The sequence below is a fragment of the Pezoporus occidentalis genome, unplaced genomic scaffold (genome assembly GCF_034315485.1).
Source record: "Pezoporus occidentalis ecotype Australia unplaced genomic scaffold, CSIRO_AGI_Poc_V1 ctg32, whole genome shotgun sequence".
Lineage (NCBI taxonomy): Eukaryota > Metazoa > Chordata > Aves > Psittaciformes > Psittacidae > Pezoporus > Pezoporus occidentalis.
This window is the reverse complement of record NW_026915158.1, coordinates 641,363-656,182: the sequence shown is the minus strand read 5'-3', so window position 1 is coordinate 656,182 and position 14,820 is coordinate 641,363. Positions and strand designations below refer to the sequence as shown.

The 14,820-nt window shown below is 40.0% G+C and overlaps 1 protein-coding gene across 1 annotated transcript; it reads right to left on the bottom strand.

The window, feature by feature from the left end:
• Positions 1–4,594: 4,594 nt before the first annotated feature.
• Positions 4,595–13,508, bottom strand: TXNDC9 (thioredoxin domain containing 9). The gene is made up of 4 exons (XM_062628539.1): positions 13,264–13,508; positions 10,959–11,077; positions 8,843–9,097; positions 4,595–6,129 (listed from the first exon to the last, which is right to left on the bottom strand). The coding sequence occupies exons 1-4, from the start codon at positions 13,450–13,452 to the stop codon at positions 6,012–6,014; spliced, it is 681 nt and encodes a 226-aa protein (XP_062484523.1). The 5' UTR covers positions 13,453–13,508; the 3' UTR covers positions 4,595–6,011.
• Between the last annotated feature and the right edge of the window lie 1,312 nt (positions 13,509–14,820).

The window sequence follows — 14,820 nt, the reverse complement described above, 5'->3', positions numbered from 1 at the left end:
AGAATCACAGAAGAGTTTGGGTTGGAAGGGACCTTAAAGCTCATCCAGTTCCAACCCCTGCCATGGGCAGGGACACTTTTTTTCCTCATGCCAAGGGATCTACCAGGGTGAGAGGTTTTTTTTATATCCTACTTAATGGAGATGCAAGGAGAATGGATCATAATTTTGAAAAGCATTATATATTGCACATGCTGTTCTCCTTCAGGTTGCAGGTTACAGCACCACATTTCACTGGGTGGCGAGAATACTGTCTAAAATTACCCAGAACAATACCCATACTAATTACTGTCTCTGTTGTGAGTTTCAACTCCAGTTTCATATTATCATCAGGCAGATGCATTTCTCAGGCTCTTCCTTTTGTCTGTGGTCTAATTATAGGTAACACCAGGAATTCACAGACTTTTTAATTGTTTTATAGGGAAGCTGCCCATGACAGCTGACGCATGTTGGATGCCTACCACTAACTGGTCAGTTAAAGATGCATCTGTAGCATCATCTCAAACAAACCCTCTAGAGTTGTGTTTCTCAACTTTTAAAGGGATACAGCCAGTTCGGTAATTACATTTCCGTAGATTTTCTTTTCTACATCTAGTACACTGGTAAGTAATGATACCAAAGGTCTTCAAGCTTGTAAGACATGAGGCTCTCAGTTTTCACTGTGTTCTTTCTGAAGAACATAGGTGGACATTGAAATGCCATCCCACTCTGCGCAAAGTACCTCTCTAGCCATCACATAAAATAACTCAGACCATGAGGGTTTATGAGTGAGGAAAAAAGTATTTTCCTCTGTTCTATAAAATTAGACTTTGAATTTTACTCTAGGAAACGTGTTCTAACAAAGAGGTCACTGGACTGAATCATATGAGACTTCAGTTCACAACCCAGCTTAAAGACAGATCTATCATCTAAAGCAAGTCATTTGAAGTTTGAGCCAGGAGAAGGTCCTGCACCTGCGTCGGGGAAATCCCAAGCACGACAACAGGCTGGGTGGAGAATGAGTTGGGAGCAGTCCCAAGAATGAGTTGAGAGCAGTCCCAAGAAGGACTAGGGGATGTTGGTCAATTAGAAACTTAACATGAGCCATCAGCGTGCACTCACTGTCTGGAAAGCCAACCCTATCCTGGGCTGCATCAAAAGGAGCATGACCAGCAAGTCAAAGGAGGTGATCCTGACCCTCTACTCTGCTCTTGTGAGACCCCACCTGAAGTACTGCATCCAGCTCTCGGGCACCCATAGGGAAGCACCTCTTCTATGGAGACAGGCTGAGAGAGCTGGGCTTGTTCTGCCTGGTGAAGAGAAGGCTCTGAGGAGAACTTAGAGCAGCTTCTAGTACCTAAAGGGGGCCTAGAAGAAATCCAGAGAGGGACTTTTTACAAGGGCATGTAGTGACAGGACAAGGGGGAATGGCTTTAAACTGGCAGAGGGTTCAGACTAGATATTAGAAAGTTCTTCACTGTGAGGGTGGTGAGGCCCTGGCACAGGTTGTCCAGAGAAGCTGTGGCTGCCCCATGCCTGGCAGTGTTCAAGGCCAGGCTGGATGGGGCTTTGAGCAACCTCGTCTAGTGGAAGGTGTCCCTGCCCATGGCAGGGGGTTGGAACTGGATGAGCTTTAAGGTCCCTTCCAACCCAAACCATTCTGTTATAACTATTAAAGAATCTTTTCTATGTGCCTGGAATTCATGATACAAAGCGCTGAAGATTGTCAACAATTTAGAAACCAAACAGGAAACAATTTCAGACCTCTTTCTAGGGCAGCATGCTAACAAAAGAAACAATTAGCAAGGAGGAAGAAGATCAGGAAAGGAATTAATGTGGCTTGTGTATTACAATCACATGATTTTCATATGATGTCATCTTGGGAAAGGCCAATGGTTGCTGGAGGTTGCATAGTTTCTGAATAGATAAGTTAATTTTTAAACCTTTTTTGTAAGAGCCACATGTTGAAATCATACCACCAGACAGGTGATGCCTGAACAGGTTTTGTTCAAAAAGGCAAAGTATATCAACCTGGATGCAACACTGAGCTGACACAGGTTCATGGCTCCTGGATCAGTGGTAGTTTTAGGCAGCTAAAGCCATGGCTGTAATGGCTAATCCAAAAAACATATAGCCTTAGAATATGCTCCTCACGGCATTGCTAGAAGCTAGTTTTCTTTACTCCCTTTCCATCAACAAGCATCAAATATCACTCAGTGTACATGCACTTAAAATTAATCCACCAAATTTGAACAAGAGTATTTTGTGGTGATGATCTGGTCTCTTATGTACTACTTTAGCGAATTTAATGTGTTAGCTTAAACTGATAAAGGAGGCACATGTTCTCTTTTGCAGCATACAATACAGAATAGTGCTCTGTAGGGGAATGGCTAACCAGAAGCATCTGGGAGACTGGAATGTCTTGGCTTACCATGATCATATACAACATGCTTAACACTGAAAGCTCTAAAGCATGATCGAAGAACAGAAGATCAGAGTAGACCCTCAGAGCAGTAATGTAGAGGAACCTATCTATTTATCCTTAGGGGCAACATTGCCCTCAGAACAGTTCTAAAATACTCTATTGTAACTTCAAGTAGTCTTCACTTCTGATTCCTACAGAGGCTTTTCTTTCAGAGCATAGCCCTCACTCCTGAACTGTCATATACAGCTGTTCTAAAGAGACAGACAGATCCATCCACTCCTGACAGAGTTTTCCCTTTAAAAGTGGAATACACAGCTGTTGAATATGCAATGATTTCAACAGCTGTATTATTAATGCACCAGCTTGTGCTTGTTTTTGTGCGCATGTATGTGAGAGACAAAATGACAGCATCCCTCACACTGGGCTGAGGATGCTGGGTTTACTTTCATGTGGAAGACAAAAGGCTTGCTTTAGAAACTGTGCTGTTCAAAGCCTGGATTGTCTATAAATATATATTGAAAAATACTCCTTTTATAATTTCTAGATGGGAAATAGCACAGTGTGGATTACTTGGAAACAAGGACTGGAAGGCATCAATTCATCTTGTGGGTCAGCCTCCTTCAATGACCACTGATGGCAGCAGCAGGCAATCCAGCCTGCTAACGGGGTCTGAGAGCAGCTGCTCAGTTGCCCTCTCCAGATTTATTTCTCATCCTATCTCTTTCAGGGAACAGACCTTTCCACACTTCCCAAATCCCAAAGCTCAATTCAGCACTTAACTTCCAGCTAGATCTTGTGAGCAGACCATCACAACCATATCGTGGGATCAATCAGTGATCAAAGTGTGCCCAGTCAATAATCTAGCATTAACAAACAGCTGAACAATGCAGATCTTGTTTGGTTACTATTGTCTGCATGCACTTCTTTAATAACCATGTGAGCATCAAGCACAGACTCAAGCACTAGTCATTATTAAAGTTACATGCTGAGTTCATACATAAGCCCCACAACTTAAAAAGCTATACGTGAACATTTCTCATCTCTTTATTGTACAATGCCCTTTCATGGCTAACAAATGCCAGACCAGGTACCATTTTGTGATTAATCTAGGCTCAGGAACCTTACTTAGTCACGTCCTTAGATATACAATCTATTTGCTGTAACCAATCCCATGCAACCTTCATCCTTTCTAGATATTGCACATTACTGTCATCTTCTCATCTACCAGCCATACTGCTACTAGATCGCTGTTGACAAGTTTTGTGCTTTTCAGGTCTGTACAGCTGACATTTGCTTGAGTGTTCTTAGTACTGTTTACACTTTTAGCTTGCTGACCCAGGTCTTACTATCATGGACACTTCATTAGTTAATCTGCACAGCAAAATCACTGAGTTTTACCATGGAATAATATGTTCCTCACTACTTAAATCACAAGGATTTTCCAATCCTCAAAGAATTTCTGAGTTTCAGACCAAATAAAATTCTTGGGTTTAGATCGCTCATCTCAAAGTAATATGCAGATCAAGAATGGAGAAATTAAACTTATTAGTACAAAGAGTCTCAAGTTCCCCTTTTACCTAAACCATGCATTCCTGCAAACATTTTATATCAGCACTGGAGTGTGTATTGCTGTATTACAATCCAGATGAAGAAAGAAAGGAAGGAAAATTAACCTAGAAAAAACATCAGCAGCTGAAGTGACATGAAACCACAGACTCTGACTAGGATTTACATCAAGTTTGTAATGGGGCTATTCACACATGGAACTGGATAACCTCTAATAATGCACCATGCTAGAATCCTGACAAGCCCACGTTTCCACACAGCACTCAACTACGTTAGACGTGACTTTATATTGCCACAACCTGTTCAATATAATTAGGACTCGGAGATGAGTCTTGCTAAGGCAGTCTTAAAAATACTGTTGGAACATTGGTTTCCTAAATGGGATTTCATGCAACTGGATTAAAAAAATAAATTAAGCCCTTTCTAGTGTGTTTAGAGAGATTAACAGGCAGCTGTGTACATCTTAGGCTGGCTGCCTTCTCAACATGATGTTGTAATGTTAGAACTGTATGCAGCTTGCTAGGAATCCAGAAAGAGCACATACAACTTTCTGATGGACCTTATGTAAAGAAAAAAAATGGCCTGCAGCACCTAGACCACCTATCTGAAAGGATGCAAAAGTCAGCGTTAGAATTAAAATAATTTTATTTCAATGTACATGAACAGAAATAAAATATAATTTTTTAAACTTACTTACAGAGATATATTGCTGGGCTGGCCCAATCACAAGTGTTCTCCACTACAAGGTAGCAAGACCAGCTAGACCCACTTCACCACTTTTTGGACCAACTGGATTCAAAGTACCACCTCAGAAGGGTCCTTCAGCACAAAGCAAACTATTTTTTTTTTTTTTCCTCAAAATGAAAAGAACAATCTTCAACTCTTCACTTAGCCAGAAATTTTGCATTGTGTTCCAAGGAAATCCTCCCTTGAAAACTCTGTCCATTACTGAAGAACAGTACACAGTATACAGCTCTATAGCTAAACTTAACAGATCAAGGTTTCTCCCAAGCACTTTTCTCTATTCTACTCTCTTGTACAAAGCACCTGCTATAAAATCCACACATTCACAACCACAGAATTATACAAACCCGTGAACAAGGCTCTTTTTCAATATGCTTGTTGCTATGTGCTATTACCCGCTGTATCAGCTTTAACATGCAGCATACGTAGATGGTAAAAGGGCATTTCTCTTGACCATCTATTTCAGAATTCACAGAGGTTACGACTGTTTTTACAACTTATAGTGCAACGTAGTTTAGTTATTTAGTATCATGATATGGCACCATAAGATAAGCAATCATTTGTTAAAATGCATAATTCCTTTACTGATAGGTAATAATAGATTTTAAAAGACAACTGGAGAGGATCTGATAGGGAAAAATCTTTTTTAAAAGTGTCTATTATCTCCTTTAATGAAGAAAATCAGCAAATTAAAAAAAAGCCCTCGAACTGTCAGATTCAAGAAAGGCAATAAGAAGTAGTTCTTCACACAGCAGTTAAACTGTGGGCTCCTTGCCATATGATATGGATGCTAGGATATTATGAGGACTTAAAGAGATCTTTTTTCCATGATTTTAACCAGCAAATGCTCTCAGATGTGGAGTTCCCCGCACCACAGACTGCTTCAAGTATATTCTGGGAAAGCATTATTATCTTCTCACTGTTTTTATTCTTCGCTGTGCATCTGCTTTTGGCCACTGACACTGGATGCCGGGCCAGAGGGACCTTTGGTGTGACTTGGTACAGTTGTTTCTAACAGTTACTTCAAAACTTTTCAGAAACTTATACTTGAGACAAAGTTCATCATTTGCCACAGTATTTAATTAGAAGGACTCAGATTTTTTAATTACAAATGACTTCCAAAAGAGGAAAAATAAAATAGTTAAGCTTTTTTCTGCTATGACTCAGTTGTATAAAACTGTATAGAAAAATGAGCATTATGTGCAGATGTAATGAAAAGCAGTAAGCTGTATAAAAAACATTCTTAGAAATGTACCAAGCATAAACAAAAGATGACTTATAAATACATATAGCTGCCATTCTAGTCATCATCAGAATCTGAATCATATTTCTTTCCTCTTATGGTCTTCTTATCCAACTTTGTAAAGCTTGTTCCAAATTTCTTTTGACTTTGAAAAGGTGGGTCCATCAAGTTACCACTGGAGAAAAAAAGAGTAAGACATGTTGATTAAAGCCATATTCATACAGACAGTAAGTAGCAGCTCTCATTACCCGTTTCTTCAGAAAAACGTTGTAAGAGAACACAACCCCTACTCCCTACAGCCACCCTAAGCAGCATTGCAGTGTTGCTGGCATAGCACATCCTGGCCTGGGTAACTGTACTTAGGAGTGTGCACATAAACAGCAGCTGTGAGTAGGGCTCTAGAGAAAAAAAAAAAGGAAAAAAAACTATGTGAAATGGCTTTTGCTGCAAACTAAAGACATCCATCTGCCAGACTACAAGGTGGCCCTTAGTGACATGGCTTATGGTAGACTTGGCAGTCCTGGGGTAACAGTTGGACTTGAGGACCTTGAAAGTCTTTTCCCACGTAACTGATTAGGCAGTAACCAGGGAATTAGAGAGACTTTTCAACACAAATGAGAAGCCAGATGTACAGAAGCAGCTAAAATTTCGTAACGGGACTTTGGAGTAGAAACATATAAACTGGGTTTTGTACTGCCAAAAGTCACTGTTTACATTCCTAGCCAGACAGAGCAGCTTCTCCACTGGATACTGCACTCCAGCTAGCAGACTACAGAAGGATTCATAGTGTGAATGCAAGACCTTGTAGGGTTCCCTCACCAGTGTGCACATCCACGGCTTGTTGGGAACAGCAGGCATTTGCATAAAGCTGGAGCACCTACATCTCCTACAGGAGGGGGTATGCCTGCCCCTTGCTTGGAAAAGGGTGTGCATGCTTTCACTCACATCACCTGTGAGGCGTTTGCATCTTATTATCAGTAAGTGAGCAATTAGAACCATATGGAAATAGCTATGAAAGGTTGTTTAGAAATGTGTAGGTATTAACATTTTGCAAATAACATTTTGTTGATACTAATCGTGAATCAACAGTTCACTGATTGCCAGCTAACCACATGTAAGTAATAAGCCAATATACCACGTGAATCCTGATTTTAGTCAAACAATGTGACCTAACAGTTTGTTGGTTGGTTTTTTTTTTCTTTCCCTAAATATAGTATATCCTTTTACCATCTACCTATCCCACAGGTTGAAGGAAAAGAACTGTTTCTAGGCTCTGAGAAGGACTATCTCCTTTCAGGAGCTCCAGAGCATGGGACATTACAATCAGAGTGTGGAAATGCAACACTTGTACACGAATGCTTCCAACGGATCTTCTGGGCTATGTAGATGTTGTGGTTCATTTTGCAAAGCCAGGGTACCAAACTCAGGACCTGGCAAAATGAACAAAGATCAAAACTTCCCCACTTCACAATGAGCTCCAAGAGTGGAATACACAGGTCTAGCTTGGTACAACTCCACTCAAAGACTTATCCTATAAAAGGCTGTTGCTGTCCAGAATATACATACCCAAACCGTCTTTGACGCCTCTGTGTATTTGCTCGTTTCTGAACTTGTTAACACTTCTTTTGAAATACAGATTTCTATTTCAGTCATTTTATCTGAAGTTCCAACAGCTACTAAAATGAACAGCAGTTTCTTTAAGATACAATACTTCTTCCAAAAATTTGGAAATTAGAGACCGGAATAAACTCAGATAATTAATTTAAAATAATAATGCACCCCCCAGAAACATCCAAAATAAAAGAGCAAAATTAACTTAAAAAGATAATGTTTTAGCCACACTGGAAAGCAAAGCAGAAAGTTCTGGTAAGTTATTCTCCTGTAAAATTAGGCTATTGTGGTGAGAGTTATCTACTACTACGTTCTATTCTGCAGTCTTAAATGTGGGATTTCTGATAATTATATTGTAGTGCTACACAAATGATTTATTTGCACTTCTGCAACTTGCTTTCACTTCTTGTACTGCTTATTGAAAACCAGAATTCATATTCATGTATGCAGTATGGACTAGGATGCACTTTAAGGGTAACTTGCTACATTTTCTGATGGATTAAAAATGCTCAAACTTTACTGCATTGCAAGTGTGACACATAAGATTCTACAGCTGATTTAGAAAGGATTCCATGAGATGCATGACTCCTAAAGGCCACATCAAAGCATCATAGCTACTTCATACACCTCAGGGCCAAGAACTGGGTTTATTTTTGTTACTGTACAGAAAGGACAACACAATGATCATTACAATGTCTCAGTACTCAGACAAGGAGATACTTCTTTCCCTTGCAAAATACAGAGATCAAACAACTGGATTTAATTCTTGTGTGTCATATAATCATAGAATAGTTAGGGTTGGAAAAGATCATCTAGTTCCAACCCCCCTGCCATGGGCAGGGACACCTCACACTAAACCATGCCACCCAAGGCTCTGTCCAAACTGGCCCTGAACACTGCCAGGGATGGAGTATTCACAACTTCCCTGGGAAACCCATTCCAGTGCCTCACCACCCTTACAGGAAAGAACTTCCTCCTTATATCCAACCTAAACTTCCCCTGTTTAAGTTTTAACCCATTAGCCCTTGTCCTATCACTACAGTCCCTAATGAAGAGTCCCTCCCCAGCATCCCTGTAGGCCCCCTTCAGATACTGGAAGGCTGCTATGAGGTCTCCACGCAGCCTTCTCTTCTCCAGGCTGAACAGCTCCAACTTTCTCAGCCTAGTGCCAGTTGTATACAATGTATCCAAGACACAAAATATTACAGATCCTCCTGTCTGCAAGCACCTTCTTACACTGGATCTGAAAATAAAACAATCACAACCCAGTTAATTACCTGTAATTAATTACATCTGCACAGCCTAATCTCCATTCTAAGGTCTCTGTAGTGAAGTCATCAGTGTTACCAAGATCAGTGAAACCCACAACATAGTCTTGCGTTTTTCCATCTTTTACCAGTGCCAGAGTGGGAAGTACTTTGATGCGCAGTCTCTCACACAAGAAAGGAGACTTTTCAGCATTTAATTTCACAAATTTTGTCTCAATGTGCTTTTTTGCCAATACAGTCAAATGCCTGTCCATTATTTGGCACCTGTGAAAAAAACCCAAAACACATAAAAGTGTTAGACTCAATAAGCTGAAGAATGAGCATTTTAGAGAAAGTTTGAACAGTGAAGAGCTAATTCTACCACATTAACTCCTCAGATACGACCTTTGTAATTAAGAATTTAGTTTAAAAAGAAACTGTGTTTCAAAGGTAGCTGGATTTGATGACTATTAGAGTAACAGCCTGGAGCACCTTTATTGCACAATTACACCATCCATTTCTCTAATTCCTTCCTAATTACTCCCACATACATCTGAAGGCCTCTCTCGTTTCTTGAGGCCTGCATTTATTGATGAAGTTTCCCTCCGACTCCTGCTCTAGCTCACAGCCTGTCAGCTAGAAAAATCCCTCTACAAGAGCCTTCATGTTGCCAGAAAAGTGCTCTCAAAATGCTGCAGCACTTTGGTGTTTTTCAGTCACCACCCCCACAACTGAGATGTGGTAACTCACTGTACAGGAAAATAAGCTATCAGCACAGTCTGCTTCAGTAGTGCTACAGACAAAAATAGTTCACTTTTCTATTGCAATGGAACAGGAATGAGCATACAATTATTTTCAGCTAAGGGACAGTGACATGAACTGTTCAAAATACTTGTCAGATGGCAGAGGTCTGTAGACCTGTCATCTGCAACCTCAGCTTTCTGGACTGTCTTCTTTAAAAGGTTTGACTTAGCTGCATGAACTCTGTGATGTGACTGTCCCTCAACTCCAGAGGAGAGCCAAGCATATCAAAAAGCTGGAGTGGGCAAGGATGAAAACAGCTTGATAGTGTGGCTGGTAAACCTGACACACTAGGTTCAAGCTAGTTGTCAGCATGATACATTTTACAAAGAACTTTCTCTTAAGTTCTTTCTGCTGAGTATATAGACTTCATTGATTCATGAAACTAGAAAACAAACAACCTAAACCTGTTCTAACCTACTTTATCTTCAGAGATAGTCTTTCAACTCCTTTAAGAAAAAGCTAGTCAGATACAACTGCTTCACGTATTTCTGAAGCTTCAATGCTTAACTTAGAAAACGTAGGATACAGGTGCCTCACTTTGACATAATGCAGCTTTGACCTCTTTCAGTTTCTCACATTGAGGCTGTTTCAGCTTATATATATTCTATAAACTAGAGAGAACATAACACCTTGGGTGGGGGGTAGCATGACCAACCAACACCAAAACCAGGACAACTGGCTCTTCCTTCAACAAACTACTTTTACTTTGCAACTGCATTTTAACAGAAGATACTAAGACAGACCCACTGAGGAACAGCCTACAACCCAGAACTTCCGACATTCTTCCAAGGAAGTGGGAGATATTATTTTAGATTCCAGTTCTGAGTCAGGACATATTCTCAGGTCTAGGCATCTCATACCCTGGAAGTGTGACATAATCACAAGGGCACAGGCAAAAAGGGAAAGCAGCTGAGCTGCAACTGGTATCCACATCCTCTCAAAGTAAAAGGTTAAACTCTGAAAATGTCAGAACTGTCCAGAGTAACCAAAGCAATTTTTTGAAATGTTGCTACCATATAATCACTACATTCAGAGACATGGCTCCCTCAAACTAAACAATGAAACACAGCACTCTCCCAAATATGGTCAAAGAAGTTATACATTTATATTCTAATGAACTACTTAAGTATTAATTGTTGTCAAATCATGTAAAGATTAACTGGAATGGAAAAAAAATAAAAATCAAATGTCTTCAGAAGAGAATGAGAATTGGAAAATGAAGGAATCTGATTATTTTAAAAATACCTATTTATTTGTGAAATTTGAAAGAACAAGAGAACATGTCTGTTTCTGTAGACATCTATAAACAAAAGGTTTCTTGAGCACAGCTTATTTACTATACCTGAATGTTGTATCCCTATAGAAATGGCACACCACGTTTTTACTTTCTTTGACTTCCTGGAAAAAGTCTCTCTCGCTTGGGATTTCTCTGTATTCTCCATGTCCTTTTGAAAGCCACTCCTTTTGGAAAACATAAGAGGAAATAATTAGTATGGATTATGTTAGTCCTGCACCTACATGCAAAATGTACAGCTTTTAAGAAAAATTAAAGATGGGACCTGCAGTGGAAACCCATTTCATAGAAGGAGAAACAAATTACTTCTCCCCTTCAGATCTGTCTTGAAGATATACAGATGCCACCAGGCTAGGCAATACTTCTGGGTTGCCTCTTTCTCAGCAAGAGATAAGTGGTTCAGCAGTAAGGCAGTCTTACCTATTTGGCAATACAAATCTTGCAGAGCTGCATAAATTTCTACAGTGCAGCCTTTCAGTAGGACTAGACTAGTTCAGAGAGAACCAATGACAGAAAACTCAGCAATTGAAAACTGCTAATCGACAGCTTGGGCTACTCTCTCTACAATGTTTTTGTACACTCACAGAACTCTTGTCCAGAATTGATTCAAGTCATTACATGTTTTAAAATAGATTTCTTCCATTTTTTAACTAAGAAAAAAAAAAGGGGGGGAAGAAAGCCTGCCAATTCACCTGCAGCAAATTACGTTTATGTGTCACAAAACAGATACTGAAGGTACCTTAGTATGAGGTAGGCTTCCAGAGAACCATTCAGGAAACGCATGCATATCATTAATCAGAAAATGTACGGAAAAACAAAATTTCACAACCAGGCAACTTCACCTGTCTGATTAGGTGTACGAATACAGTCTAGAAAAAGCTAATGCACTTAAGAAACAAGGAGCTTCTACAATACTGAAAGTTAATAACTAAAACAACTACAGACTAAGCTGAATTATTAGAAGTAGCGCAGTATGACAACACTTGACAAAAAACTTTTCGTTTCTAATGGAGGGTGGGAAAGAAGTATAGATAAATCACTGTTCTTGATCTTGCAGTTCTGTCTTAGCAGAGTGGCAGGAAAAAATATCCAAGCAAACAAGAAATATCCAAGCAAACCAAAAATATCCTTTAAGTTATATTAGCATAGAACAAAATCTCCTGGACGTTGTACAGAGGTATGACCACATGAAGAAGTCATCATGATGCAAATCAAAAAATGACTTATTCGTCAGTGGATATGCATTACTTCCCCTCTGCTTCCAGGCCAGTGTGGCAGCACACACCTTTTACAGGGTAGTATGCTACTTCAAATTTGTATTTGAAAATGCATGAGAACAGTGACTTAAGATCAACTGACATAACCAAGTTTTTGCATGAGAACTACCGCATGTTCACAACCAAATGTTATGACTTCTGAAAAAGGAAAACACTAGAATAAACTGAACTTTTGAAGACAAGCAAGTAGTATGCCACTTTCTCTACTTCCATGTTTAGATTATCAAAGCCACTAACCCTGCCACCCTCCAGCATACCAACTATGCCATGTCATTTTACTGCATTCTCATTTCAGAGCATGGCATTAGCTTTTATGCATTCCATCACGGCTAGAACATCTCTTTCAACCCAGTCACCTTCCCCCCACGACCCCTTCTATTTCTTTGTTTTGGTTTTGCTTAGATGGAGTAAGCTAACAAACCTATGGCTTCCCTACTCCCAATTCAGACTGTGAACTATGTTCAAAGAGACTTTTTGGGGAGCACAAAGACCACAGTTTAGCATGAGACACCAGGGAGCAAAGCAGAATTTCTTTCCTGTAAGAAGAAACGAGCAGTCATACAAAGGCATGTCATTGGGTTAGGACTGTGATAAATGATTTCACCCTAGTAACAAAGAAAAGCTCTGTATCATTCTTCTACCCTTAAGAGAATGGCATGCATCACTTACATGCCATAAGTAACAACCTCCTGATTTCGGAAGCTTAAGGGGCCTAAAGGCTTATGATTAGATTGCTTACAACGCTTGTGTTTCCAGACAGCAATGGTCAGTGAATAAAGACACACACAAATCTTTGTATGAAACTCTTTACCCTATCCTTACTGTAAAGGATCACAGAGGTTGTTCTCAGCTCCTGTTAAAAAACTCAAAGCATGCACACATTGACAGATATTTGCTTTCCTGGGTAACTTAAAATTAGTAAGTACAGAAAGGTGAGGAAGAAATAAAAACCCCACCCAAAGAGGAAAAACCCAAACAACTCCAAGCCACTTAATTCACATGCAAAATTTCCCTAAGATTTCCAAGAAGTCTGTTACACTGTATACATCAAGAGTCTATACTACTACAGGAATGACCTGTTTCTGCTGCTGGGCCTTTTTTAGTGCCTCAAGCCTCCTTTGTTTAAGGCGTTCCAATTCATCTTCATCCATCTGGTCCAGCTTCTGCATTTCAGCATCCAGGTGTTCTTCCACAACCTTGGTAGTTTGAAGGATTTCATTCTCCAGAACTTTTTGAAGTATGTCAACAGAGGTATCAGCAGCCATCTTTAACTAGAAAGTGATCTCTTCAGAGCTGTAGGAATAGTGATACATGGAATTAACATCTATACAAACACTTAATTAAAAGCCTGACCTCTTTTACTTGCAGTTCACATTGCAGAGAAACAAAATGCTATGCTATTTGAAGATAACAGATTGCTCTTTTCTATAGTGCAACTCCCCCTGGAAAATACTTTTTCATTGAACACAGATGGCAACAAAGATACCAGTCAAGCCCTATTCTCTCAGTCCCAAAAGCAGTTATTGAAAGCACAAAGGAACTGGAAATTACTTGTCAACATAAAGTAGAATTCATCAGTTCCAAAGAACTCTCAGGCCAAGCCAGATCCACGTACCTTTAATAAATATTCTGAAACTAGAAGATATAATCGGAAAGCTCCAAGCTGATGAGAGGAGGTATAAGATGTCCCAGAGTAAGTCAAAGCAATGGTCAGTCTGTAGGTAGCCATCAAAAGTTTAAAAGCAGTTACTTTAAGTACCTGATGCAGATTAACATATCTAAATCCGAATTAACACTCCTCAGCTGAAAGAAAGACAAGGTGCTCAACAGCAAATGCTTTAGGCCAGTACACTGCTTCAACTAGTACAACAAAACTGCTACTGCAAACACCGGCCTATGGCAGTTAGCAAAAGGATTTAAAAACCCCCAACAACTACCTAACTGATGTGAGAAGAAACACAGCTGAAATCATTCCTCTGTAAAGGTCTTCCTGCCCAAACACTTCAAAATGCACAAGATACCAAGACTGGGGTTCATGAAGAGCTGGGACAATGTAATTGACTGTTCTCGCCAATAATCTTACACTACAAAAAAACATTATTGCCATGAATGATGGTTTTGAAATGGGGGCAATACACAGTCACCCTAATCAGATTCTCAACCTGCAGGCCATAGATTTAATGTGAATTTGGGTTCCAGATTACTCTTGGCTGTATTTCAAACCAGCCAAATTAATGGTGCCATTGGCTTTGTAAAACACCTTGCATACCGAGGCAAGAAAGTTTTTTATATAGAGATGGGCAAGGTATCAACATCACGGCAGCACTCCAAGTGCAAAATAACCTCAGCAGTGCTGACCCTGTTGACACACTCCACACGTGTCACTACCACGCTTGCTCTGACCTGCAGCGCCTCATCTTGACTCCCTCTCACTGAAGCTGCTAACTACCAAGTCTCTCCATAAATGTTTTCTATCTCCTTTCTTGCCTTTACATAGGAAATAAGAAGCTTGCTAGCGCACCTCGGAAGCCGCTAGGTATTCAAGGGAGAGAGGGAATCCTGCTCAGCTGAGGCAGACTCCTCCTCCAAGCAAACAGGAAGGAAAACATAAAAACACCAGCCAATGCCCACCA